General features: G+C 39.0%; 2 protein-coding genes across 2 annotated transcripts in view; one reads left to right on the top strand and one right to left on the bottom strand.

Moving 5' to 3' along the window:
* The window catches only part of itpr2 (inositol 1,4,5-trisphosphate receptor, type 2), a 58,344-nt gene extending 49,251 nt beyond the window's left edge, over positions 1 to 9,093 (bottom strand). Inside the window, exons 1-8 of the mRNA XM_055037860.1 lie at positions 9,002 to 9,093; positions 4,098 to 4,168; positions 3,800 to 3,918; positions 3,183 to 3,269; positions 1,906 to 2,064; positions 1,162 to 1,260; positions 990 to 1,073; positions 764 to 910 (exon numbers count right to left, since the gene is read on the bottom strand). Coding sequence (XP_054893835.1) covers positions 764 to 910; positions 990 to 1,073; positions 1,162 to 1,260; positions 1,906 to 2,064; positions 3,183 to 3,269; positions 3,800 to 3,918; positions 4,098 to 4,168; positions 9,002 to 9,093 — 858 coding nt within the window. The remainder of the gene's footprint in view (positions 1 to 763; positions 911 to 989; positions 1,074 to 1,161; positions 1,261 to 1,905; positions 2,065 to 3,182; positions 3,270 to 3,799; positions 3,919 to 4,097; positions 4,169 to 9,001) is intronic.
* Positions 9,094 to 12,938: 3,845 nt separating this feature from the next.
* Positions 12,939 to 27,538, top strand: plekhg7 (pleckstrin homology domain containing, family G (with RhoGef domain) member 7). Its single transcript, XM_055037889.1, has 17 exons — positions 12,939 to 13,190; positions 14,072 to 14,838; positions 15,466 to 15,488; positions 18,565 to 18,683; positions 20,017 to 20,057; positions 20,413 to 20,514; positions 20,914 to 21,063; positions 21,310 to 21,405; positions 22,979 to 23,077; positions 23,421 to 23,534; positions 23,895 to 24,069; positions 25,206 to 25,321; positions 25,491 to 25,578; positions 25,674 to 25,753; positions 25,857 to 26,010; positions 26,128 to 26,225; positions 27,137 to 27,538. Exons 2-17 carry the CDS (start codon positions 14,212 to 14,214, stop codon positions 27,245 to 27,247), a joined length of 2,193 nt encoding a protein of 730 aa, XP_054893864.1. The 5' UTR covers positions 12,939 to 13,190; positions 14,072 to 14,211; the 3' UTR covers positions 27,248 to 27,538.
* The last annotated feature ends 315 nt before the right edge of the window (positions 27,539 to 27,853 follow it).

Below are 27,853 nucleotides of genomic sequence, written 5' to 3'. Positions count from 1 at the left end.
TGAAATGTGGAACCCAGTAAAAAAAAACAAAAAACAAACACAGCACATAGCAGAGGAGCTGTAGAGTTAAGCCATGAAATGGACAATTACAGCCTAAAGTTACATTTATCCAAACATGGTCATTCTGCTGGTGCTAGTAATAAAAATACATTCTTTTCAGTTTTTCATCTGGTTGCTGTGAGCCTTACCAAGAGTGATAACAAAAACATTATAGGAAGCAACATCAACAACGTAATAACACCAACGCCTTGTTACAGACGTGAGAAAAAGGGAAGCATTTTTAATTGCAACAGCATAATCTCAGAATAAGAAATACTATATTTTTAAACCTCATTTGTATCACTGTGTGTGTGTTGATGAAATATACTTTAGTCACCTTCTGATTTTGTAACAGTTTCAGTTGTTTTCCACTTTTTAACTTTTGCTCTTCATGGAAAAATTTAGGCCATGATATTTTTTTGCAGCCCTTTCCTGTTTTCGAATGATTCAAACACACACACTACCCCAACTGGTGTGACATGTTCTCATGTCTTTTGCATTTTAAAGAGTGATGGTCATATTTCATGCTTAGACCACATAGAATGGAAATCTATGAGTAACTAGACGTTCCTGGGAAATTTCCAACAATATTCTTTTGAGACATGCCACTGACTTCAAACTCAGATATTAGAGAACAGCTGCCGCTGTTAGTTGATGGAAATGTTCTCAATGTTTCTGGGGAAAAAGTATCAAAATAAGACTATTGTGCCAGTTTGTGCTTTACCTCAATCTCCCAGAGAGCCTTGGAGCTGGTGGCCGAGGTGGCCGACTGCCGCAGGGTGGTCCTGAGAAAGACATGCTGCTGCTTCCTGTACTCGTCCCCAGTCAGGAACTTCTCCTGCTCAGCATGAAACAGCCTCACCACATCTCCCTGTTGCAAGAAAGCAAATGCTAAGCAGCACTGCATTTCAGTCAAAACACAATAAAATTCAAAAAACAAGTCGACATACCCCCTTCAAAATGTCTTCCTTGTAGTCACTGAACTTCATGAACAAGGTCACTTTCCAGCTGGTGTTGCAGTTGAGGGCATTCACCTGCAGCAGTGAAAAATAAGCATTGAAGACAAATTGAAATAATAAAAGTTACTTCCTGGTATGATTCTTGCAGGTGATTCAGGCCCACCTCTTTGCAGCCACGATTGTCTAAAAGCTCGATGTTGCTGGCATGAAGCGGCTGTCCAGCATTCACTGGCATCAGCACCACCTTGTCTCCAACCACCACCTCAATGCAAATTGGACACAGTCAAATACAGGCAAGAGACATGAATCTGGACATTTTAAGGAGTTCTTAGATAAAGCAAACAGAAAGGAAGAGTGGACCCATGCAAACATTTGTTTTTTTCTTTCCCTAGGGGGGTGCTAACACAACATGCTGGGCTTCATGTGGATGAGTGGCTGGGATGCTCAGAGTAAAAAACTGCATCCAAACAGTGGCCAAGATATGGATCTGTCTTCTCAAGAGAAAAATGGTATGCAACTGTATCATTGCTCCCAGATAACATGCTCTGTGACTCAGCACAAGGTGCAACCTTAACGTCAGACATTTCTGCAGAAACACACAGGCAACCTGCGGGAACAGTAGCTGAAACTTTTCTGTGCAGTGCAAGAGGAAGTCTCAGAGTTTCTTCATCCATGCTTTCCCATTTTATTCTGTGCCTGATTAATGCTCAAAAACCATGCAGAAGCAGAGGCAATACCTTCAATCATAGGATGCTAAAAGCCAGAAGGGAAGAATAAAAATCAGAAATGTTACTGGAGACTCACAATGAACTGACAGTCCACTGACGACAGAGAGAAATGTTAAGTTGTTGGTTTTTTTCTTTGGTTATAGAACCACCGTGAGGGGAGCAAAATCAGAGAAACCTACATTGTCTCCTTCACTGCGAAGCTTCCAGAAGGGCTGAATGTAGAACCAGGAGCCCTCGTTTCCAGCTGGGTCCAAAGAAACCCGCATGGCATTTTTCTCCAGCAGCGCAGGCAGGCGTTTGTTCACCGTCAGGTACTTATTACTTTTAATGTGGAGGAGCTAGAACAAAACATTTACGCTGGTCAGAACCTTCAAGGAAAGCATAGTAATTATTTAAAACGACTTCTCCAAATTGGATTTCTTTTATATTTAAACATTTCTTAATTTTGCAATTAGTTTTATAGCAGTAAACCAGTTTTGATGAAATTGGTTTAAATTTTCTTGTTCAAAACCAATTTTTTTAAATTGGTTTACTGAATAAACTAATTTAGTGTAAGGATAGTCAAGCAGAACCTCAGAGGAGAACCTGGCTGTTCTGTTGACAAACATTTGCACCCATCGCCCCATTGATTCATGCCCAATAATGCATTTGTGAAGCATCTCTTAGAAGCGTCTCTTTACCTTGATTAAATGATTAGTAAATAGATCTAAGTTGATCTAATGACCAATATAATCCTTCATAACATAAATTAGATTACATTACATTAGTCACTCCTAGTAGTTTTTTAATAATTTTCAAGAATAACAGAATGGTTTTATTGTTGATCATAATTGATTCCTAATTCTTTAAATTATGTAATAATCTCCCAATTTGTATATCAATATAATTTAGTATACAACTAATTTATTTGTATATATATGCTTATATAGATCAAGATTCTTATCACATTAATATTAGTGATTTAATTGTCTTTAATGTATATTTTTAAGTTAAACTTGAGAATTTATGCAAGACTTTTTATGTACATTTCTTAACCCATTTCACAAATCTTGGCATTTAAAAATTCCTGAATCATCACTAAATACGTTCAGTGGACAGATTCAGCTTTTTAAATATTTTTCCCTGCTTTGCTTAAAAAAAATTGTTACATAATTCATGATGTAATTTGATAAAGATGGTTTTTAAATATTAAAAAGAGCTCAAGCAATCTAAATATGGTTTAGTCAACAGCTGAAAAATTCTGTTCAAATATTTCCTCAACAAATTGTGGCTTTACACTTCCATGGTTAACAATCAGTCAAAGAAAGCAATAGCATTTACATAGTATTTACAACCTGTCTGAGGTTTCAGTGCCTGAATAACAGCAGCAAATCCTCAATAAATAGAGAAGACAAACAAAGCTGTGTGCTGAAGACGATTTGAAACCAGAGGTGTTTGCTGAACAGATCGGCTCTACCTGGATGACACTACTGTACTTGACAACATCGCCAAGGAGTTTCTTGTTCTCCGTCTCATTCTGCTTCTGCTCCAGTTCTGCAGCGTGCTGAAAGATAAAAATCAAAAGTTTAAAGTTAAATAAGGTTAAGGCTACAGTCACAGTTTTTCCTGTCGTGCCTAATGGGTTTAAACCTTGAGCATAACCGGGTCTTTTTAACACCCTTTTAAGTTTGAGACTCTTGTTTTGAAGTGAGACAGGAAGAGTCGGCTAGTGAAAGCTGCAGACTAGCCAACAACACTCCTTAACACAAGTAATGAAGAAGCTTTCACCATATTTTGAACTGTTAATGGAGTTGTCACTCTGAACTATGAAAATCCAAGGAGTTTATTGGTGGAAAACAAAATAACACATTGCAATTAGTTGCCCAGCAGCTTTTCCACCAAATACTCCACTCTCATTTCAGTAATTCATTCAAGACTAAATTTTATTTCTACATGATAAATTATATTTTCAAGTAGCCCATCTTTTACCACAATTTTTGGCAATGAAACTACCCATGCTACATCACAGGTGTAATTGTGGATCGACAACATGATCTGAAAGTTAAAGTTCTGCATCTTAAAACAAAAACGTACCTGTAACTTTTTAAATAGCTCAGCCTGAGTGTTGTTGTTCCCTTGTTTTCCTTGTTTTGCTTTCCAGAACTGCTTCTGAGCCGAATATCTGTTCATGGGACACACCTTGAAGAGGCAATCTGCAAAGCCAGAGATGAATTCAGAGTTCCCACACTTGTTTTGGTGTCACTTGGTAAAGTTGCACACAAAGACAGAAATGTGCTCAAACCACATATCAACACTGAAAAGATCCTTTAAATACTTATATCTCATACCAACATAGTATGAACTCATGTTTGTGTGAAATGTATAAACGTACCTCTGAACTTCTTGGGTGGATTGGCGAGGTCTCCTGCGTCAGGATGGACCACGCACCTGTCATCAACGAGCCTGCAGCGAAGAGGAAAACGAAGAATCGAAACATGACAATTATTTCTAAATGCATCTTTCACGTGGCTACTTCTGTATCGTCCTGCTAACTGCCAGTATGCCATTCTGCTCACTTTGAAAACGCAGATTTGCACTCTACAAACTGTAGTGAGGCATTACAGTTAAATGCAAATACATGGCGTAAACTCACAAGCTACTTGAAAACCACTCATTTGAATGGGACATTCATTGGCATCTATAGCGGCCACCTGCAGGCTGAAAAGCAACTCAGGAACCACAAAATAGCGTGGATGGCTCTGTTCACCATCACATCCATTTGCCTGTGGCTTTACCAGAACCTGAAGTGATTTTTATCGTCTCAGGGTGGAGCTGAAGCCACTTTGGCTTTGATCTGTGCTCTGCAGCCTGACTTCATGCACTCTATTGCAAATTTGTTTAAGGGCAAATCACTGAAACTGAGAAGGGTTTCGACTTTCAAATATTATACGCTGGAGATAAATAAAAACAAACAAATGCATCACAAATATCTGATTTCATCCTGTTGTAACATGACAGATGATTGATCAGTCTTTGAAGCCTTAGTGCCAGCAGAGAAAAAAAAAAAGTCTAATGAGTTTAGATTTTCCAAACATTTCATCCAATTACTCTTTCCATGATTTCCTCATATTTGCTCAATGGTGGCCAATTTACAGTTGTTAGATGTGACTTTTTCAGATGAAGAGATCACTCAGTCATGTATACACGTAAAGTACTGCTTTCATAGTTTCAAGTTAAACTTAAATGTTCTGTGTCTCCATCTGTACAAATGGGGGCCAACAACAAGCTGAATGCTTCACAACACCTGCACAAGCTGAAGTGTTTCTTGTATTTTCTGCAGTAAAGAAGTGATGTAAGATGGCTGAGCAACACCTACATTTAAAAATTAATGGAGGGATGCTAGTTTTTTTAGTTCTGCATAATGTTACATAGGAAGATGCGGAGAAGATGAAACTCTTTTCCAGCTGTTTTTTTTTTTTTTTTTGGAGGGGGGGAGGTGGGTACTATGTTAAGATGTCCAAGTATCCAACAGACTAACATAAAAATTTCAAAGAGAAAAAATTGTTTTTGTCTTTTTTAATACAAAATTTTATCCAGAGGGAAAACAATCTGGAGTAATGATTAAACCTAGAACAACATGAAAATAAATGTTTCTATGTAAAACTCACATGTTCTGTTATTCACCATGTCAGCTGGTTCATATCATTGTGATTCAGATGAAACTGTTGCAGAATTTAGAAAATATGCTTGACAAAAGCATTGTGCATTAAATCATTTCAATCTCGTTTAACTCTTAACTGGCTGCATTTTCTGGCATATTTAAAAACACTTTTTTGTGAGTAAAATGTAAAGTCCTATTATATTTATGATGCGCCCCTATTTTAAATGTTGTCAAATTTACCATGTAAATTAACACCAAAGTGTCAATTATTATTCAGTTAATGATTGACTGATATTCTCAAGACAAAATATCAGTGCTCAATACACAGTCAAAGAGCACCTGCAAGTAGTCCTAAAAATATTTTAGGGTATATTTTGTGTTATTTTCCAACATACAAGTCTCCATAACTTCGTATTTAATCACCATGTCTGTGCAAAACAGCTTGAGTCGAACAGGCACATCCATTCATTCAGTCTACACAGGAGAAACACAATGAAGTCCACAATTCCTCTAATTCAAAGTCGGCAGCCCTCTCTAAATGAGCTGAGTCATTTCCGTTTCAGTGTCAGGGCCCTTGATCAGCGTCAGTCCTCAGACTTTGTTATGTTTCCTTGAACTGCATATCAACATTACATCTATATGAGAGACAATAGAGGCTAACAGGAAGCATTATCAAGTGCTAAGTGACTAAAAAGGAAGGGGTTCAGGAAAAGAGTCCTGAGCTCATAAACAAGTAACTGACTGTGTGGAGCGGCTTTGACGGGCTGTAACACTCTGTAATCAAGTTAAACATGAACTACTGATAAGACTACCAGGCTGGACACAAGCTAATAATAGCTAATGTCAAAGAAGCAATGCAACAAAACAGAAAAAAATCCAGGATGATGCATCAAGTGAGCAGGTCTGACGTTGTTTCTCATCTGAAATGTTCACAACAGAACCACAAGAAAATGTTTGGGCAATGACCAAACTGTTGGAAATGTGAGAAGGATTGCAGTAACTGGTACAGCATGTTTGAGCTTGCTGATAAAGTCGGCCCAGAAAAGTAATCAACTCACGCACAACAAGCAATTCTATGTCCATTTCAATTTTACTCTAAATGATTAATAACATTAAAAAGAAAAGCTATTAAGTGTATATTTAGGCATTTGCTTATCCACACATTATGGACTCAAGAGTTTAGCCGATTGCTTTTTGTCACACAAGTTGTTCATGTCTGTGAGAAACCAAAAGGTTTAATGTGATCCTGGGTAGCCTTGTACAGCTGAAGGTTGCATCATGTTCATGGGGGCTGTAGCTCAGAGAGGCCCTCGCATGCTCCATGAGTGAGATATTTCTATTCCTAATGAAATAGCAAGTACAACTGCCAAGACCTTCAGATTGAAGGGAATTCTGATGAGAAACTCCCAAACCTTTTACCCCCCATCTGCACCTTAACAACAACGGGAGGTGAAAAATCACTGCTGTGTAATTTTACAGCCCTGGAGAATGCTGCACCAGTTTAAATTTGCATTATCACAAGCCTTTGCAAATAAGGGAGCTGCTCAGCAAAATGTTTTTCTCTAACTACACCAGCATAATCTCTTAGTCACTTGCACAAGTGAGCTGTGAATGAAGATGTGGAGAAACTGGCTCTGGGGTGACATTACACCCCAGAGGAATTCTCGAAAGACAGAAGAAAGACTTAACAGGGTTTGTGGGAGAAGAGACTCGCAGTCCGGCTCTCACAACCATTCTGCAAGCTGAGAGGCTCAGAGCAACTGATAGCACTGCAGCTTTTCACCTTACACTGATGTATTCAACACATGAGGAAGTTTGGCAATCCAAAAACACATTAAGACAAATAGTTTAAGCTTATGACTCCTGTGTTGTTGCAAGAGTAAGAAATTATACCTTAACAGTTGAAAAGAGAGGAACTGTGAAGAAAGGCCTCTGGCTGAGCAAGACCGATTTTTAACTTATTTGCGTAAACGCAAATATAAAAAAGGCAAGTTGCATAAAAGTAAGAGGTATTTTTTCAGAATTTGCCATCCCCAATGTAAAACATGATGGTGGCAGCATCATGTTGCAGGAATCCTTGTTTTTTCTGCACAAATGTCAGTGCACTAGAGAGTTGCTTAGAAGACGGATGGAGCTAATTAATTAAGAGTAATAGTGTAGTTGTAAGTCTTGCTGTAAAAGACTTATGTCAACATTGGAGGGTCACCTTCCAGCAGGACAACTCGAAACAAAATACCAGAGTTACCGTGGTTTAGATCAAAGAAGAATGGGGAGAAATTTCAGACTACTGTAGTGCTAAGATGATAAAGAAACAACTTTAAAAATTTGAAGCAGCAGTGCTCCATACAAATGCACGGCACACCTCAACAAAAATCTTCTGCAAGACTTTGAAGATTTCTAGGCTTTGTAAACAAAATCGTCGAGGCTATACATCATTGGCTTCCAACTTTACAATCTTGCATTGGCTTGTTTAGGTGTACCACAAAAAATCTCAATAAAATAAACAAATTTGTTGTGATCATATTGCTGATCTTAGGAATTTAAAACAACTTAAACTGAATATTTTATGTTATTGAGAAACTGTGATCTTTCTCAATAACACTTGTATTGAGAAACAATAAGTGTTTCTTAATAAAACACCTTTTCACAACAAACTATGATGCTTAGAGAAGCAGCTTCTGTGTCATTATTGTCATATGACTTTAAACAAAATGGAAGGTTATAAAGTCAGCTGCATCACTTAAAAGCACATCTTTTTACACAAATATGGTGAACAATACTAGAATTACTACATATACCCTAATTGGGTCAGCAAAACCTCCCACAATACCAGTGTAAACTGCAAAGGCAGTTTCTCTTTTGTGACCTGTTGCTGACTGAAACAGGTGAGTGGTTTGACCTGTGGGTTCTAATATTCATTCATAATGATTTCTTTTTTATTATTTATTATATTTTTATTATATCCCCTGATGGAGTTCAACTGAAAATAAAGGGACTACATGATTTGTGCAGCTGAACTTCCAAAGCTTATTATTTAAATCACAACAGTGTATTTAAGTGCAGGCCTTGGGTTTCTGATGGGAGACTGAAAAACCTGGGAGTTCTTAGTTTGAGTGCATTTACTCAAAAAAGAAAAACTTCTGCCTAGTTTGTGTTTGCTGATCACATTCAACCAAGGGGAAATCGGCCTGTTCCAGGCTCTAGCTGACTGGTGTCTATAATCTAAAAAAAGTGTGAGACGTGACTGAAGATAGAATATTGACGTAATCTTCGATTATGGATTAAATCGAGCGTCTCTCTCCTTCCTCCTGTCGCAGAGAACACGCGAGAAAAAAAAAATGCCTCCTTTTCGTAGCTCTTTGGACCGTGTAACAATAATCCACTCCCCGCACGTGTGCACCTGGGGATCGAGCCGCTTTGCATTCCTGTTGCATTTTGCGTGAAGTATTTCCTGACATGCAGCAGTTTGCGCGCTGACAGGCCTCCACCGCAAGACGCGCATGAAACTTTGACTAGAGCGAACGGAGGGAGGCGAAGACAGAGGCGGCTTGTGTCAGAGGTTAAGGGGGGGAGAAACGCACATGAAGACGGGCTCAGAGAGAGAGAGGACTGGCGTCTGAGGGACGCATACCTACCCCAGAGTACTGATGAAGCCATTGACCGAGCCTTCCGCGTAGAGAGACACAATGTCTCCGATGTGAAGAAAACTGGATCTGTGCTCCGACATTCTCACTGCTCTGTCGCTGCGCTGCTCTGCTTTTCCATTTATGACCCAAAAAGACACTCCTCTGCTGTCCTCGGCTGAGGAAACCCACACGTTACGCCGCCGTCCGTTCAACAGCTTTCCCCTTCATCCACTCCCGACGTCATAACTCCACTTATTTCCCTCTGAGGCGACTTGGAAAGTGCGAAAAGTGCACAGGAACAGCCGCCGAGCGAAACGACACGCTGTTCTTGTGTAAATTAAAGAAAGAAAGAAAAAAAAAGAAAGACTTGCTCCACTTCTTCCTGTATATTTCACACCGCAGGACGCTCTTCTTCGCATCTACTTCAGGGGGGGAGGAGACTTCTGCTGTCAGAGCCGTGGGGCCGATTCCCTTAAGTTTCACATCTTTTTATTGGGCTTTCCGACAGAGGAGACTTCCTGATGAATGTAAATATGCGACAGTGTTTCATTTTAGAGCAGGAGAAATGCGACTACTGCAATATTGCTGAGCTAAATTTAGACTTCAGGTGTTGGCTGTGCCCTAATTGAGAGGGAAAGTTGGAAGCATGTTCAGACAGAACAATGTGACATCACAGGTAAGTAAAAACTATGGTCTTACAACATTAATTGTGATAAGGTCGTTGCAGAGGTTTGTCAACATATGGATGATCCTGTGAGTGTGCAGCAGCTACACAACCCCTGCAAGATATGGAACGAGATGCAGCTCAGTAAATTGGAATAATACAAAACACTGATTAAAGTAAAAGAAAAATACACATTAAATAGAAATACATTGGTAGTTTATTTAGGCTCAATATGATTTATATTGAGCAAAACAAAGGCGTTTTTATGGGAAAACTCTGTCAGTTACAGGAGTTTTAAGGAAACTTCTAAATTTAAAAAAAAAAGATTTTTGATTTAGAAATGATATATGATAGCAGGGAGAACTGCAGACTTGTGAGCTGACCAGTAGACCTGTCACTGATACCCTCTACAAGCAGTGCAAGCCACAACAGATCACTGCTAATGAAGCTAAAAAACATCTGTATGCATATAAACTATTGGAAAGTTAAGTGGAAGGAAAACGTATGTTATATAAAGGTGCATAAACAATAGAAATAGTTCATGTCTTGAGAGCGTCTAAGAGGATTTAAAGAGTCACTGAACACAGACCAGAGCTTCACATGTTGCACTGATTGAATAAATCCACTCTTTCATAATTGGAAAATGTCTTCAGGATGAGCAAAGAAATCAATTAGCTCGAGCTTTAGTGTGAAGTTTCTGCAGTCAGTGATGATGTGGGCAGCCAGGAAATCTGCTGGTCACAGTTTTATCAAGTCAGAAGACTAAATCTATCAGAAAATGCAACAACACCTAATGTTTACATTTTCTGATGAGTTTTGTGGAGACCCATCCATCCATTCTCTGTAGCCACTTTCAAGCCAGCAGGGGGTCTTTGTTCTATCTCCAGAGGAGATATGCAGGGAGTGGGGATATAAATTCTGGACAGGTCACCAGATCATCAATGAGTTCTTTGTAGAGATCTGGATTTTATTTTCCTGCCAGACTTGTCACCAACCCACTGAATCACATTACCAATACTTGAATTAATGGGTGTGGTTTACTGTTCTTAACTAAACGACACATTCTTCTGACCTGATTCCCAGAGATCATCAATGGAGCATTGTCAGAAGGAGGATGAATCGAAGCAGACATGCTGAAGGGCATTATTAAAGCTACCAGAGCTTCCTGAGCATCTCATTGGAGCAGAAATGCATGCGAAGGGAGACCTGACAGAGCATGAAGTTCCCATGATGGCATAGTTGGCTGAAATTTATGTAATAAAAATCATGTTTCATCTGAACTATGCATTATTCTATTTTTTTTTTTTTTTGCTTCATTAAAATCATCTAAATAAAATAAATGAATGTTATTGATGAAAATATGTTATGGGTTTAATTTAATCATTAAAGTCTAATTTATTTTTTCAAAGATCTGAACAATATTTTTTTTTTTTTTAAAGTTCCTAAGTTTGCTGACTGAACCTGCTGACCCAAATGCAACTTTGCAAAGTGAATACACTACATTTATCTTTACAACTTAAGGTACAGCGGGCTAATCTTCTTTTAGGGAAAAAAATCCAAAGAACGAAAATTAACCTTATAGATCTAGTATATTTTAATGGAAGACCCATTGCTTTAATGACAGGTGCCGTAAAATAACACATGGATCACGTTGCTGTCATTTTCAGTGTACCACACCTCTAAATCCAGCAGGGGGCGCTTCCGACCAATCCTGGAAATGCGACACACCATCTGTGTCGCCCCGTAGCGTTCACTCACAAGTTCTTCAGCTTCGCTGTGTTGCACACAAACACAACTCCTACTGACATGTTTACACCGTTTCCAATGAGCTGGACTGTCAGTGAATCACTGTCTCATGTTTGTGATTCAAAAAGGAATGTGAAAATAATCCAGTTATTTTTTTTCCATGTGAAACTAGAAGAAGAAACAGCATTCCCTAATTCCCTAGAGCTGCTTGTGGGAAACTGACTTCAGTCATTTTTTTACAGCTCATATCAGAGATAACAGCTGATTTAATTTTGGCGCACAGTTCAGATTATATCTTCCTGTAAGTGCCATCTTTACAGTTCCTCATGTTCAAAATGAAGCTGAAGTACAAAGTACAATGATTGACTATCTATTTTATTGGTGTTCAACTGCTGCATTTTTATAGATTAGATGTAGATGAAAGATTATTAGTCACCACTGAAGTAATTAAGTCTTACTTTGAGTAAAAACTGGAGCAAACTGGAGCACCACACTCACTAAATCTTGTTTAAATACATCCTCGTACTTTAGTATTTTTAAAGTGTAAAACACAAATTAAATGCACAATAATTTTTTACATACTTATATTCTTAAATTTACAGAATACCTTTATAAACAATTTCAAAATATTATTGTGACAAATAATGTGGATCTTGACATTTTCCCCTCTGATAGAGGAAAAAAACAAGAAGTAAAAAGAAAAAAAACTTCCTTAATCTAACTTTAGAAATGTACCTTTTCTTTGGTTGGAGTTTATCAGAATCCCACATTTGAGATTGATAGTATTTGTCAACTTTATCTTGGATATCCTATCAGATTTTGAGGACAACAAGTGACTCTACGATTTTTCTTTCATTTTCTCCTCACAAAGACATTGTGCTCTTGATTTTGGCAGATCCTTGGAGTCACTTCAATGTTGACATGCAAAATCTGCCTCCATCTTTAGATTTCTAGAAGCTACCAGTAAGTTTTGGGTCAAAACTGACTGGTGTTTCCATCTGCTTACGCGTTCATTAGTATTGGGGAAATGTCTTGCTTCATCTGAAAGGTAATCCCAGCATGATGAGGCAGCTATCACCATATTTCACTGTGAGTAAGAACATTGTACTCTTCTGTTAGTGATGTTCTGGGTTATTTATGTGCAAAAAATATGTTTTTATATATAAGATTATATATTTATAGTTGTGGTCCAAAAGTTCTAGCTTGGTTCTGTCAAATCGTAATGTTTTCCCTATTTGAAGGCTTTTGGTTTTTTTAATAGAAAACATATTCTGTCCATCAACTCTGTCCAAGAAGATGGAAATATGGATTATACACACACACACTGAATAGACTAAAATGTGAAAGTTGCTCTTAAAAACTCTAACTTTCAGGATTTTGCAGCCCTGATATCACTGTAAACTGTCAGCAATCTAAATTACATCTATACAGTCTGTCATTATTCAGAGCGCAGCCGCATGTGGTGTTTAATTTCCCCCTCACATGACACGAGTAGTGTGTGTCTGGGTGTTATTCAGCACAGCCTCATTGTTCCAGGCGTCGTGACGTCGCTTTGTGTCGGAGGAAAGAGGGAGGGACGCCCGGGTTAGAGAGCTGATGTTCCCAGGCGAGGAGCGCGCAGCAGACGCACCTTTCCCACCTTTTCACGGGACGGTTCCCTGCATTGTTTGCTTTCTCCTGGGAATGAACCAACTTGGAGGCTTTTCCCAGACTTCCTCCCGGTCCGCATGCCGCTGAACCCGCTGCTCTCTGCGGTGGTGGAGTCGAGGTGCAGCAGCTGTGGGGGATGTAAGTAAAGTCGACCTGTTAATTAATTTTTCACCGTCTTTCCGAAACAGGTGCGGGTTTCGCTTTCACAGAATGAATTAAAAAAAAAAAAAAAAAAAGCGGCTGTCTGTGGCTTCGAGCTGTGAACTTGGGACTCGTTTCCGCTGTCAGCACGCTGTCTTTTGTTCCCAGGTGGATATTGTCGAGTTAAGAGCTTAACTTGGCAATAAAATGCACCTGGCGTGCAACACAAACATTTTAGTTTAGAAATGGCTCTTATCTCTGAACACAGTTCTAGTAGTCTTTGACGAGCAAGACGAAGATTCCTATCTTAAATCCTGAATGGACGCAGTACTATTTATTCTAGTAGCAGGTGTGTTGCTGGAGCATCATTGAACCCAATACTTTTAATATCGATCCAGATATCCTGTTTATTAATGAGGAGATATTTAAATTTTTAGTTTCTCTGCTAATTCTAATTAAACTGTCATTTTAAATAAATGTAATGTTTAACCAAAAATTATTTATTTGGTTGGCAAATGCAGAGCCAAAGTAGTCTTATTTTAGGAAAATTTTATTTTATGAGTGGAAGTTATATTTATGCATTAGAGTGGTTCAGCCAGAGTCCTGACTTGAGACTGACAGAAGATGTTTGAGGAAAATATCTATTTACGCTCATTACATAAATAAAATGATCAAAAACAAAAATATATGTGTAAACATGCAAAAAGCTGATCAGCAACTATAAAAAGGGTTGATTTTCTTCTTTTATTACTGAAAAATGTATAAATACATTTCAACTTTCTAATATACACAAAGGCAGAAAATCTTTCTTCAAAATTACGTTGTCTTTTCTTTTTGATTGAGTGAACATAATTTGAAATATTCCGCTTTTCCTCCAGCAATCTGAGAAGTAAATGGTGTGAAAGTGGAGTACAACAGGATTATCATCTGACGTCACCTTAAAGGAACCCAGAGCGATCAGGCAAGATTACACGTTCTCAGATGTCTGCTGCACTGTAATAATGCCTTTGAGGTTACAATGTCTACGCTGAAGCACGTTATACTGCAGGACAAAGACCAGGACAATGAGAAGAAGCTTGACTGGAGTTACATCAACGAATGGGCCGAGAATGAAGTCGTCACGACAGGAACGTCGGACGTGGAGACCCAAACGGACTCTGGGTCTTTTGAGCACAAGGAGTGTCAGACCTGCAGCCCAGTGATAATGCACATAGATCTCACACGGACGCACTCCAAGCTGAGACACCTGTCACTGGTGGACACTGAGGGACAGTTGGCGCCTTTGTTCCAGTTCAACCGCCAGGCTCCTGGACGCATCTCGACATCTCCCACCTTGAGGAGGATGAGGAGCACCAGGCGTCCTGAGATTGATACTCGAGAATCGGGCCGCATGGAGAGCACTCAGGAGGAGCCATCCCCTGCAAGCCCACTGTCCCCTGTGCAGAGAGTCAAATCACCTTTAGCAGCAACCCCGTCCTCTGATGGAGAGAACTGTCAGGAACCTCAGTCTGTTTCTGGGCGACAGAGAACCAGATCGAGTAGATCAAAGACTTTTGAAAATGGTGTCAGTTCCACAAAATGGGAATGCCACTGTGCTCATCCTGCTCTGGTGAAAGAGCCTTGGTTTTCTGATGTAGAAGTGCAGGTAAGTGTTTTTGTTGATTTCCATTTAAATTTAACTGAAACATAAATGGTAACATATCCTCCACCAGTCTCAGACCTCAATCCAACACCTCAAGACCATTTCCCCTGTGTATTTCCATGCATGTGCTTTAATAAATTAAATAGGTAGACATTCCTCACTTGCAGAAGCCCTCCTGGAGTGGTCACTCACAATGCAAGCTTTTGACAGCAAATGAATCAGCAGTTACATGCATTGACAGCTCTGACCAAACCCACAGCCTGGAGGGCCCTGGGAAGTGGTCTCCTCGGGCCCCCATTCACCGCAGTCAGCAGTCACCCAATAATGGAGGGGTCAGTGAGCGATTGGAAAAAGATAATGGGCAGCTCTATTCATCAGCTCGTGGTTTCCAGGCAGACACATTCTCAATAGTGTCGACATTCTCCCACAATATCTAGGGCTTTTGAATCCAAGCGACCACTTAAGACACTGATTCAGATTTCGGTGTCTTTGAAAGTGATCTAGTGGTGCCGTTAGCAGTAGGAGGTCTTTGCATGCTCAGTCTTTACGGTGTCGGTGCAGCATGGAAATTGTACGTTTACTGTTTTTGAAAGCTTACAGCTCTAACAAAGTTTCTCTGTTCTCCTACAGGAGAGGGAACAGTGCCATCGAAGGTAGGTGCACTGTACATTTGACACTGAATATCATTGTCTGCATGTTGTCTGTTGGGACTGTGAGCACTGTAGCATAAAAAAATTCAGGTTCAAATGTGTGGGAACATATTTGCTTATCAGGAATGTAGTAAAATGTTTGGACTTTTTTACAGAGAGCACATTTGTTTTGTAGTTGCCCCTATCAGCTGATAAGTGTTGAAATGGTAAAGCTTTGCTACTTTGTGGCAAATAATTGATCTGCAAGAAGGGAAAAAAAGTAGAAAGTCGAGCTCCATCACATCAAAGTGCTTTGGACCGGATCTCTGGATGCTGATTGGACCATTAGCTTCAGGAGCCCCTTTGTGCATTCATTGTCCTTCACGTCTTTGTTAATGCTTCATAAGCACGGTAGGTTAAGTTTTGAGAGTCCCATGGTTACATTTGGGCTAGACAAACCCTCATTAAAACTGTTTTCCCTTACCACCACCCAGGCCCCTCCTCATGGGTGGTGAGACTCTTCCTCACACTGGATAATTAGGTAGCTTTTGTCCCATTAATTACACCCTGGAACTGCGCCTGGGACAGTGTCCGGGCCCTGCAAGCAGTCTGTAAGGGCAGTTTTGTTTTGGAACATCATTATTTTCTCTCGTTGATATTGGAGACAAAACAAGCAAGTGCTCTCTGTTGGCAGAGAGGCTGATACAGAGGAAGCTTTCTGCATGATCACAAGGCAACAGGGGCTCATTGTGACGATGCCACGGAATGAATCACAATGAAGCATTGACCTGGTTTAGAGGTGCAGTCGGGTCGTTCTTAGCACCCCATCAGCCCATGCCGCGTTCAGGTGCTGATGCTGGCTGCCATCTGTTGTGATGTATGTGCATTTAGCTGGAGTTGGGGATTGGTGGGGTCGTATTTAATAGTTCAGCAGGAAGGGCAGTGAAAGGAAGGAACAGTTGAGGCTTTCACATTCTAACAAAAGCATGCTGAAGGAATAATGTACCAAGTTACTCCTGTTTTCAGTTGAGCTGCACGCTAGCTTATCCTGTAAAGGGTACATGTTGGCCCTGCAGCCATGGAGCTTATAGCTGCTCTCAGTTAGTGTCCAAAGCTGCTTGTGCAACTATACATGTACAGTTGGAAAAAGTCCAGTCACTGTACTAAATACTGGTGCTCTGCACTGTAAGAGGGAAAAAGTCGGCGGTTTGTTTTTGGATATAACAGATGACATTAACAAAAGGTGAAGTAAGAATGTTGTTGGTACTTCTACTTCTGCTGCAGCTAATTTTTCGACAATGGTTTGTCAGTAAATGTCATTAAACACAATCAGAAATGAGGATGTGCTTTTAGTGAACGATGAGCTCTCAACTTCTGCTGCAATATTTTTCTTGTTAAACTGGACTTTTGTTCTACTTTGAGCCCCCCAACCCTCCATAAGCTTTAAATATTTAAACCCTCTAACCTGATACAAGAATTTAAGGTAACGAGAAACAAAACTAAAATAAAAAAAATTCTAATTTAGTTTCTTCTAACAAATGTTTTCAAAATATTTGCTCTTTTTGCATTTTTGTATTTTGTGTCATAGTTAGTCGTGTATCAATACTAAAAAAATATTTTTATTCCCCAAGAATTTTTACACTCTGCAAAATGCATTTACTGACATTTATGCCATATATCAGGTTAGTGATGGAAGTATTGAAATACATATCAAAGCACTGAAATTGCATTTTTAAATAGTCTTGGCTTTTTAGGATTAAAAGTAAAACTTCCCATCGTACCTAAAAAGTAGGCATGACAGCACATTTGTTCACAGCACTGTAAGTAAAGTTATGAATATTTCTGTTGCTGTTAAATAGTGTGTAATATTTGGATTATTATAACTAAGGGCAATGTACATCAGCTGTGTCAATCTCAAATCATAAAATAACACATTATTGTTTTTTTTTTGTTATTTATTTGTTTTTTGTTGTTTAAAGCTAAGCATAATTTTGATAAACTTCTTAATTTAATGTAACATAAGTTATTATGACAAATATTACTCCTTATACATGTCATGTGTCTGAACACTGAATGAGGGGTGCTGATAAGATTGTTTGGCTGGAAATACAGTCAATTTTGTCTTTAGTGTTTTGTGAGAAAAAACTTGTATTTTGTTTCCTTTTTTTCTGGTTAGCTGACCAGTAGTGTGCAGCAACAGGTGGGGCAGGGACTAAGTTACCATGTTCTCCATACAGCCAGTGAAAAACGTAACTTCTTTAGTATGGTGTGGTCTAACATGATAGGTGAAACCAGCACATCTTGCTGTACTTTGAGGAAAAACCAGCCCATCTAGTTGCTAACCAACAGGAGCCACATTTAATAATTTCTCTTGTCTTCACTGATCAAGTTTTTCAAGGTGTATCTCATTTAATCCTTTATGACAAATGAGTCACCCCACACCCTTATTCTGTACAGTCATTTCATTGCCATCTTTGATGTTGCATTCATCACATAATCACATTCGTCAGCTGCTAAATTTAGCTCGTGAAAGTTCATTTTCGTCCTGAACAGTAATCCCAAATGTACGGCGACTGAGGATAAGTCATAGCATTTGAGAACAGTGGCTGTGTGAGCTTGCCCCAGGCTAAAAGGCAGGCCTGTGTTTTTCCAACCAAAGCCATGCCTCAGTTACCAACTATGAAAAGAAGACTGGGAGGATTAGAACTGGCACACATTGACAGCTTGTCTCCTTCCATGCAAACAGGGTGATCCATTAATCGGCAGCTGTCTATGCATGAGCCAGGCACATAACACTTATCCTTCATAATATCTGCTACTCATATTAATCAGTTGTTTTCCACACAAAGCGGATGGTATTTCAGTGGCATTTCTGCCACACAAAATGACAAAGGGAATTTTATTTTTCCCCAGCTTGAACAGTCTGACTCTACTTATGTTTCACATAGACTATTTTTGTTACAAGAGATTCTCAGATATTGAGTCAGCCGTTTCCCTGTACGACTTTACTGTACTGCATATTAGTACAGTGTTAATTTTGTATTTTATGATGATGGATGAAACGGTTCAGCATCTAAAGGTCCTCATGTTTCTGCTTCAGGCTTCATGAGAGGAGGCGGAGCTCAGTGGTGGTCAGTTTACCTGGACTGGATGTCTCACCAGGAGACCTGTTTGTGTCCAATGGAGCGGCGGACATGATCAATGATTCAAATCTGGCTGGTAAAATTCCACGTTCTCTCATTTACCTGTCGGTTTTCTGCTTTTCTGCTTGATTGCAGTATGATCCTTAGCCATGTGATCTGCCCTCTGATTAAATTTGTACTGTTATATGAGTCAATGTTTTAACAGTTTGCTTCTTGATGCCAAAAGGTCTGACCATAACCCACCCATGTTTACTGTTAATGTGAGGCAAACATCTTAAGAGTTTGGGTTTGGCTGGGTTTTTTCCTTGAGGGCAAAAGAGGTTATAAAGAACTTAAAGGTAATCTGTGCTTATACATCTTTGCTGTGTTATTATTTTTGAAGCACTTTACTTCTCCATGACCAAATGCCAAATTATATTACATCTCAAAAGTATATTTCAATTGCAAAAAAAAATTCTAGTGTTTTTGTCTCATTTCAAAAAGTGAAATTTATATATTGTACAAATTTGTATTTGAAGTTTTTGTTTTAATTTTGAAACTAAAATTTACTGTTCCAGAAAATTAACATTTTACAAATGGTCAATAAAAATATTTCAAACAGAAGTGTCAGGCTTTGGAAAGGTCTGTTCATAGTTAGGGCTCCTTTTCCATGAATTACTGCATCAAAGCAACATGGCATGGATGTTGCATTGATGTCACTCTCCTGAGTTGTGATGGAAGTCCAGATTGGTCTGATTGAATTTTTTCTGCTGATCCATATTGTTGGGTCTGGCGTCTCTTACCTTCAATGTGGGAAGATACCAAAATGATTAAATCAGCGTCACCGTACTGCTTGTCAGCAGAAGGACACATGAAGTGCTCTAAAATTTCCTGGTAGACTCTTGTGAACTTCAGAAAATCCAGTGGACAAACACCAGTGGATGATATCGTACCCCAAACCATTACTGATATTGGAAACTTCTTTGGACCTTAAACAATATCTATTCTGTGCCTCTCTGCTCTTCTTTGTTTTTTAAATGAAATGCTAACTTTACTTTCATTTGAATAGAGGACTTTGGACCACTGAATTACAGTCCAGTTCTTTTTCTTAATTTTTAGTTTTTGAATGAGTTTATTTCTGTATGTACAGTTTTCATATATCGTGGATATACCTAAATACATTGATCATTGTGTGCGTGCATAGGAGCAAAAATGATTCTTTACAAATATAAAATGGCACTACAAGGGAACTTTGTGTTATGAAATGGTGTGTGTAAATTGGCACATCGATTCAGAGTCACAGTTGGTATTTTGTTTCAAACTATTGTTCTCAAATCAAAGCAAACTTTGTCAGAAGGTTTTTGATGTCTGGGTCCAGGCTGATGCCACACAACACAATCACACTTTGTTTCTGTGTTTGATTTCTGTAGATGCAAAGAAATCAAAGTGGCCCTTTTCGAGGCGTAGTACGGTAGGTGTGCTGTTTGTCTGCTGGTCTGTCTGGTGTGTGTGCGTGACTGGTGCCAGTGATGTGGTTTGTTTGGATGTACTTTGTTACAAAACTGGTCAGTTGGTTTGGACATTGTTCTCTGACCCACTTCTCAAAGCAGATTAGTGTGTTTCCTCTTATCCCCTTTAGGTCACACAGTTTTCATAGGGGGTTGAAATGTAGAACTTGTTTGGTGTAACTTGTTTTTAAGTGAATTAAAAAACCAGACTTTTTAATTTGCTTCTAAAGGTGTTATTTTTGCTCATAATAAACAGAAAATAAAGAAATGATCTCTTGTTTTCTGTTTTGTGTCTGAATTTTGTTTTCCGTTTTTCAGACTAAAGGGAAATTACAGGTGGGCACAGTATCAGATATTGAAAAATACCTTTCAACGGTGCAAATTCAAGACTGGAGAAACACTGACTTTCAGAAGTATAAGGTGAGCACCATCAGCAGCAAAGCTTCTTTGCTTTGCATGTTAATCGTCCGATTGGTTTAGTATGTGCACTCATCTAGGACAAGTTTGAACTACAAAGACCTTCAGATTTCTAATTTAAACACAACTCACTGTTTGCTACGTGACTTATAAATGACAAAACAGCAGTTGGCGGGAATGTCCTGCAGACTTTAAATGACGCAGTTTGTGTAAGAACCAGAATTTCTAGGCGGCAACCAGTTAGATCCTTTCTACTAAAGTCTATAAACAAATACTGACCTGCATCTGATTCACCATGGTGGTAGAAAACCTACAAAGAAAATGCAGCTTTTTTTCTGTACCAACATGCTCTGAGGGATACGCAGCTTCCTTGTTTCTCACTCTTATCGTTTGTCTGTGCAGGACTTTTCTCTGGCCGAGTTCCTCCAGGATCAGTCCTCACAGGTGGGCGTTACCTCTGACCCTCAGGGTCGAAAGAGACAAGAGGCCATCTGGGAACTCTTCACCAGCGAGTGCGTTTACTTCCTGGATCAGCTCATGGTTCTCAAAGAGGTGACCTTGTCCATTCAAAGCCTCACAATGCTCCACGCAAACACAGAACCACAAACAAATCGACCAAACCCAAACGAAACCCAACTCTTGCTGCTTTGTGTTTAAATATTATCTCCCTGAATTCTTCTCTTTGGTTCACGTAGAAATCTCTGTTGGGTTTTCTTTCCACAGAATAGTGGATTTGAAATTTAAAACTACATTTTGACAATTAGCTCTTTCTGTGTGTGACTGTTTTGTTCCTTTCAGGTGTTTTCATCCACACTCATGAACCTGCAGCAGAACAGCTGCCTCACGGATGTTGACTCATGGAGCCTGTTTGCAAATCTGAATGAACTTTGCCTGGTGAGACATGATGCAAATAAGCTGCATTAGTCTTGTTGGGTTATATTTCTAATGTAAATTATTTTGGGGAAAAAACACATTGTTAGAGGAAGTAAAGTTGCGAAAGAAAAAATCTTAAGACTGTAAATTTAATATCTCAAATCTAAAAATACAGTATCTATTGGAATATAATTAGATCATAGTTTTTACCTTATTAACCCTTTTTTTTACTTTAAGTGTTAAATGTTAATCAATGTACCAAAAATATAAGATCACACTTACCTTTCTACCATTATTTGTAACTATTTTTTTATTATTTTAGTTCAGAAAGTGAAGTTAAAAAAATAAAATCAGCACCTTTCTTAATTTTAATAGGCTTCAAATGTTAGAATATATCACTTTGTCATTCTGCTGTTTTTCTGTATTTGGCAAAATTTCAGACAAAAACAATGGTATCAACCAAAATTGGAATCAGCAGGTCAGGCTTTCTAAAGATCGATAATCAGCGCTCGACCAGAAAACTGCAATCTGTGCAATCCCTGAGCTAATGACTTTGTCACGCTTTCTACTGCGGTTCACTCTGCAGTCGCTTACCGAACAGACTTACTGCTGCTCAGTTTACTAGCTTGGCGGTTCTTCAGGTTGTCCACTATGGTTGAGTTTGGGTTACCTATGTCAAGGTGTAATGAGATTTTCAAAAGTTTTCAAAGGTTTGAAATCATTTTCTGCATACCTTCCCCTTCAGGCTAAAGTTTTTTTTTCCCTCTGATTGTTAAAGGCATTGTGTTGTGTAAAGATTCCTGTATCCCATCTCTTGCTTCACACTGCCGATCCCTTCAAATGTAACCAAAAGAACCTTAAAAAAGCAGTTTGTACATATTTTATAGTCAAGAATTTATACAAATAATTCATAAAATAAAAATAATTTAAAAGTACAACTATTTTTGTCCTTTTAGTGTTGGAAGGGCTAAAATAAACTTGATTAAAACTATCATTTTAATGTTGATAGCATTCCTTTTGCCATCAATTTTATTGTTAATTTTACTAAATTGTAATTCTTAAACTCAAATTCGGGGACACGATTCTTTTCCACAATACATTTCACCAGAAGTCCCAGTACTTTGCCTCTCGTCTGAACCCACCAAATACACGACCACATCCACAAAAAGAAATCAAATTCACTCCAAAAAGGAGGAGGAGGCATAACATCATAAAATGGGATTTAAAAACTAATAATTGAATAACAAAGTCAAATTTAAAGCGATATATAAATGTATTTTTCAAACTTGCACAATCAAATATTTACTGGTATGTGGCAGACAGAAACAGTTTAGGTTCTTCATGTCAAATTAAAACGGTAAATAAAAAGAGCTTATCATTTTTGTCAGGTTGGTGCATGTTTTCATTTTAGAAAATGTGATTACTCTGTTCACTCCTGTCCTTGATTTGAACTTTAACCAAGGTCAAACCAAAAAATAACGATCATATTAAAAAGGTTAAATGTCAAGTTGAACTCTCAAGTCATGTTAAACTGAAAACTTAGCCTCTTGGCCTTTCAGTGACACCTGACGTGCCGTTTCTTTTTCCTGTGCAGGTCAGCTTTAGTTTCCTGAACAACCTCTTGCGTGTCATCAAGAACTTGTTGAGTATTACCCCAGGGGATGGGTCTACCCTGCTGGAGCTGCTGAGCAAGGCAAGTGTTTGTGTACACTGTGACAGACTTTTACACACACCGTTTATGTGTAAAGTTGTAGAAGTGATTGCTTTGCACATTCTGTTGCATTTCAATGCAACAGAATGTGCATTGAAATGCTTTAGTTTATGTTTTATTCTAAAATTCAGGTTAGTGCTATGTGCAGAACTGAAACCATTTTTTTCTCACTGCTGTTTTTCAAAAATGTTGCAAGAAAGATGTGAACTGCAAGTGCCTTTGAATATCTTTACAAAAAATAACTAAATACATAAACAGTGAAGCTCATGAATTATATGGAGTCTGATCCCCCATCAGTCTGTATAACTTCTGAATCTGCTGACAGGTTTTTCAGGAGAGCATATGTCGCTGTCTGGAGAAGTACTGCCTCAACTACTCAGCAGCGCTGCTTTATCTGCACAACCTGATGCACAGGGAGGACTTCGGGTCATACGTAAAGGTACAGGAGACGGCAGAGTTCAGGCAGCAGCTGATTTGTTTGTTAGTCAGCAAATGCCAGAACGCAGTGTACCTTTGACTGCAGGCAGCGAGTGCCAAGTATGAGTGAGAACACCTAGCAACGCTTCTTTTAAATAATTAGTTGAGTGTCTCACGGTCCTACCAATAAGAATGTCATCCTTTTGCAGTTTATCCTTCCTGATTGTCAACATGTGCTTCCTAGAGGGTTCTCCTTCATAAAAGTTAGCTCTCTGCACTCTCATAGTAAATTAACAGTGGTTCATTTACTATGAGATGCTTGTCTCCACTCTGCCGTCTTCTTCTCATGAATCCTTTCTTTGTGTCCTTGCTTTCTGCTTAGTGGTGTGAGAGGAGCGAACAGTGCCGAAGGCTGCAGCTACGCGACCTGCTGGTGGCGCCTCTGCAGCGGATAACCCGATACCCGCTGCTGCTGAGGAATATCGCAAAGAGATGTCAGATGTTGGAGGAAAGCAGGGAGCTGCAGGTTATAGCTGAGAAAGTGGACACATCCATATGTGAGCAGCATGTACACTTTTTCTCTGAATATCTTCATCTTTAATATGCATTAACTTTTCTGAGTGTGTGACTTTATCTCTGGCTGAAAAATACAGTTTTTATTGTAGAAGTTGTTCAACAGACTGCAAGAAAGCAATCAGATTTTTATTTATTTTTTTGCCACATCTTCAGTCGCCAAGTGTTGTCACTCACTTGGGTTTCATCAGCATATCTGTGCAGGTGTTTACAATTCTGTTTGAACATGTGTGACAGGTGTCAGAGTGGTTATGCCTCAGCACAGGTCAGATCAGTTCTCATTAAGAGCAGGTGACTCAGCTGTGTTGGACAGCAGCCAACAGACCTGTTGTGGCACTTCTCTCTGGAGCCAGGACAGGAAAATGTACAGCAGCCTTTCACTTTGGTGTAATTTTGTACAGAAAACCCACATGGACTTAATACCAAGTTGCTTACCACCTCTTTTCTGCGGCGCATGCTCCTGCAGCACACCTTTTTTAATGGCTGTGATGATAAAAGAAGCAGCTGATGGAAATTTTGCGCTGCTGAGTGAAATATGTCGACCAATGTCCTCTCTGGGCGTGGGGAATGTTTACCATAAAATCTGTAATCTCTCACGAAATTCAGCCACACCTATGTTTGGCCTCACCATGCAGAAATGAGTACAGTAAGATAAGGTTTATTAGCAATGTTGTCACTGTGATGAGCCCTATGTACAATAAAAAAGATGCTACATTTCTTTGTCAGTGTAGGTAAAAATGACAGACATTTTTACTTGTAGAATTATTTACAAGTTTCTGTAAATAAATAAAATCGTGTAATTCACTCTAAACAGTACAATTTTTTTTAAAAAATTAGACACCCTGTAAATATTTAAGATTTTAGAGCAGCTATTGTAGCTCTGATAGAAATATCGTTTTTGATTTATATTGGTGTGAATTTGTTGATATTGAGTGACTGAACTAAACTTTTATACCTTAAATTTACAAAAATTGTGCAAAATTAGTTTTAACTTAAATAAGACAATTCAATTTTTATATTTTTTAGTAAATATAAATCGGCAGAAATGTTTTATTCACTAATGTTCAAATTTCCAATCTCATGTATGGATTCTGATGTGTTGTGGCTCTTCTGTTTCCAGGTGATTTGGAAGGGAAGGTCAAGTGGCTGGATAATTACCAGAAGGTGAAACAGCTGAGAGATGCGCTGGTGTGGCTGCCGGTTTGGGAAAGAGACAAACGTGCCTTCGTCCCTGAGGTTCGTCTGATTTGCATATATTTTAGCATCTTAATGTTTGATCATCACACACGATTGCCACAAACAATCGTGATAAGTAATATCTGATTCCACGTTTGAAGTTGTTTATCTTTTAATTTTTCTGATCCTGTCAGGAGCTCATATCTGATGTGATCTGCTTGTTTTCCAGAGTCTGAAACATCTCCTGAAGGCCGTCACTCTGGACAATCTGATCTCCCACAGAAGTCTGCTGCATGAAGGGAAGCTGGTGCTCACAGGTGTCTACCGTTGGCTCAAATCCAACACGTTTCATGTCCTCCATTTTTTTAATTTGTACAGAATCTTAGAATGTCTCTCTTTGGTTCATCACTAGAGAACACAAAGCTCATAGATGTTTATCTGTTCCTGTTTGATGAATTCCTGCTGATCACAAAGATAAAAAGAATCAAGAAGGTATGCACCCATCTTGTTCTGTTCTGGGCCAGTGGTAGATGCTCTGGGGAGAGGTTCATGTATCTGAACGTTGTACCTATTTTTGCTCTTACTTTGTGCACAGAGGTCTGTCAGTTCTGAGCAGAATCACCTGCGGCTGCAGCAGAACCTGGAGCTGGACCAGCTGCTGAAGGAGGGATGCACCTTCACGGTTCTCGATCAGCCCATCTCTCTGGATCGACTGCAGCTCAGGAACATTGATCAGCTAAACGCCTCCAGTAACTACTCCTCATGCAGAGTTTTTGTACATGTTTTAGCAGAGAAGATTGAACAATTAAAACATCAGACACTCCTACTTTTGTTTCTGATGACAGAACTTTCTGCTTTGTTCACAGCATCAGGGCTGCCACATTCTTTCATCATAATGCACCACAACCGGTACCAACAGTGTATCGGTGCATTCATCCTGCAAGCTGCGACAGAGTCTGCCAAGGTAGATCCGTTCAAGTCTGAGCTTAAGACAAGTTTCAAACGTCATGCACTTTAAGGGCTGGAAGGAAAATGCCAATAGTTTTGGAAACAAAAAATGAAAAACTGAGAGAACCACAAAACATTCCTAGACAAAGTCGTCCATAATTGTGAAGTGAAAGGCTTAATGTTTTTTTTGTTTATCAAATGGAAATAATGAAAACTGTTGCATGCATTTGTGTTTACCTCTGAGTCAACTCTACTTGTGCTTCAGACCACTACTCCACTTGGTAGCGCCACCTTTCTCATGCAAACACAACTAACTGCCAGTCTTTCAGGGTCGGGGTCTCCAACCACAGATCGGACCTGTGGAGGGTGATCATCTTCCTTCTCCTTTTCACTCCATATCCTAATGTTTCTCAAGCACATCAAAAGAAACACATGGATGTTTCTGGGTTTTTCAAAATAAAACCACTCACACATTCACTTGTTTATACTGCCTAAATTACTACACATTACTGGTACCAGTCTAGGAGCCAGCGGTTAGACCTGGGTTTCATCCAGCTTGAGCTCATTCAGATTAGATGGAGAGTGACGATTCAAACCAGGGTTTGTTTGTTTTTTGACAGTGGGCCCATTGTGTAATCCATATTGCATATAGTTTTTATGAAAACCTTTGGGGCTGGATACAAATGCATGCCACACTTTTCAGATTTTTATTCTACAGTTATGTAGTTTCTTGTTACTATGAAAAATCTAAAAATAATTTAGATTTGTCTGTAAAATGTAAAATTTTACACAGTAACTTAATTATATTCCTATTTTAGTTTTGCCTTTTGTTCATGCAGAAGCAATAATACAAAGAGTTTGTGCTCAATCCTTACACACAGCTGCTGTTACTTTGCTCCTGACCTCCTTCTTGTGCAACTTTTCCAGAGGGAATGGATGACGAAGTTAGAGGGCGCTGTGGCAGCGCTGCTGAAGCTGGACTCTCAGCAGCCGCGAGTCAAGAGCGCCTCCCTGTGGCTGGAGTCCTCCCAGATCTGATCCCATCCAGCAGCTCTTCAAGCCACTGGAAATGTCAATGTGCACTTCACTGTCCCTAGGAGTCCGTCACAATGACTGCTCCAACTCTAGGATTATTTTGTAAATTCTGTGTGCCTTTAAATGCAGCTAATGTGTTAGTGTACAATAAATTCTTATTATTTTTTTTTTCTCCTGCTGAAGGATTTTCAGATTGTATTCCCTACATGTTTTTCTTAGATTTCCTGTTGGCAAATTTGACTCAAGGGAAGCTTTTTAAAATAAAAATTTAGATACTAAATTTATGAACGTTAATACATGGTTGACATTTTTCCAAATCAATTAAAATGTTTGCAAGGAAAACAAAAACATTTGTTGACTATCAAAATGATTGCAGCGTTAGGTTCCAACATATTCAAGGATTTGAAGATCAATGAATACTGTTTAATCTTTTCATCAATTAAATGGTCAATGTTTACTTTGGAGGAGCTGCAGCAATCAGCAGCTCAGGTGAGAAAATTTGCAGACAGAATTTAGGAATCCAAACTACATGGAGTTCATGAAAGAGAAACCTGAAGGAGACAAATTGATGAGCAAAACTCTGCTGACGGGAAACATGCTGGAAAACGC

This window comes from Poeciliopsis prolifica, unplaced genomic scaffold (assembly GCF_027474105.1).
Source record: "Poeciliopsis prolifica strain line A6 unplaced genomic scaffold, Auburn_PproV2 SCAFFOLD001, whole genome shotgun sequence".
Lineage (NCBI taxonomy): Eukaryota > Metazoa > Chordata > Actinopteri > Cyprinodontiformes > Poeciliidae > Poeciliopsis > Poeciliopsis prolifica.
This window is presented reverse-complemented; position numbering and strand designations above follow the sequence as displayed.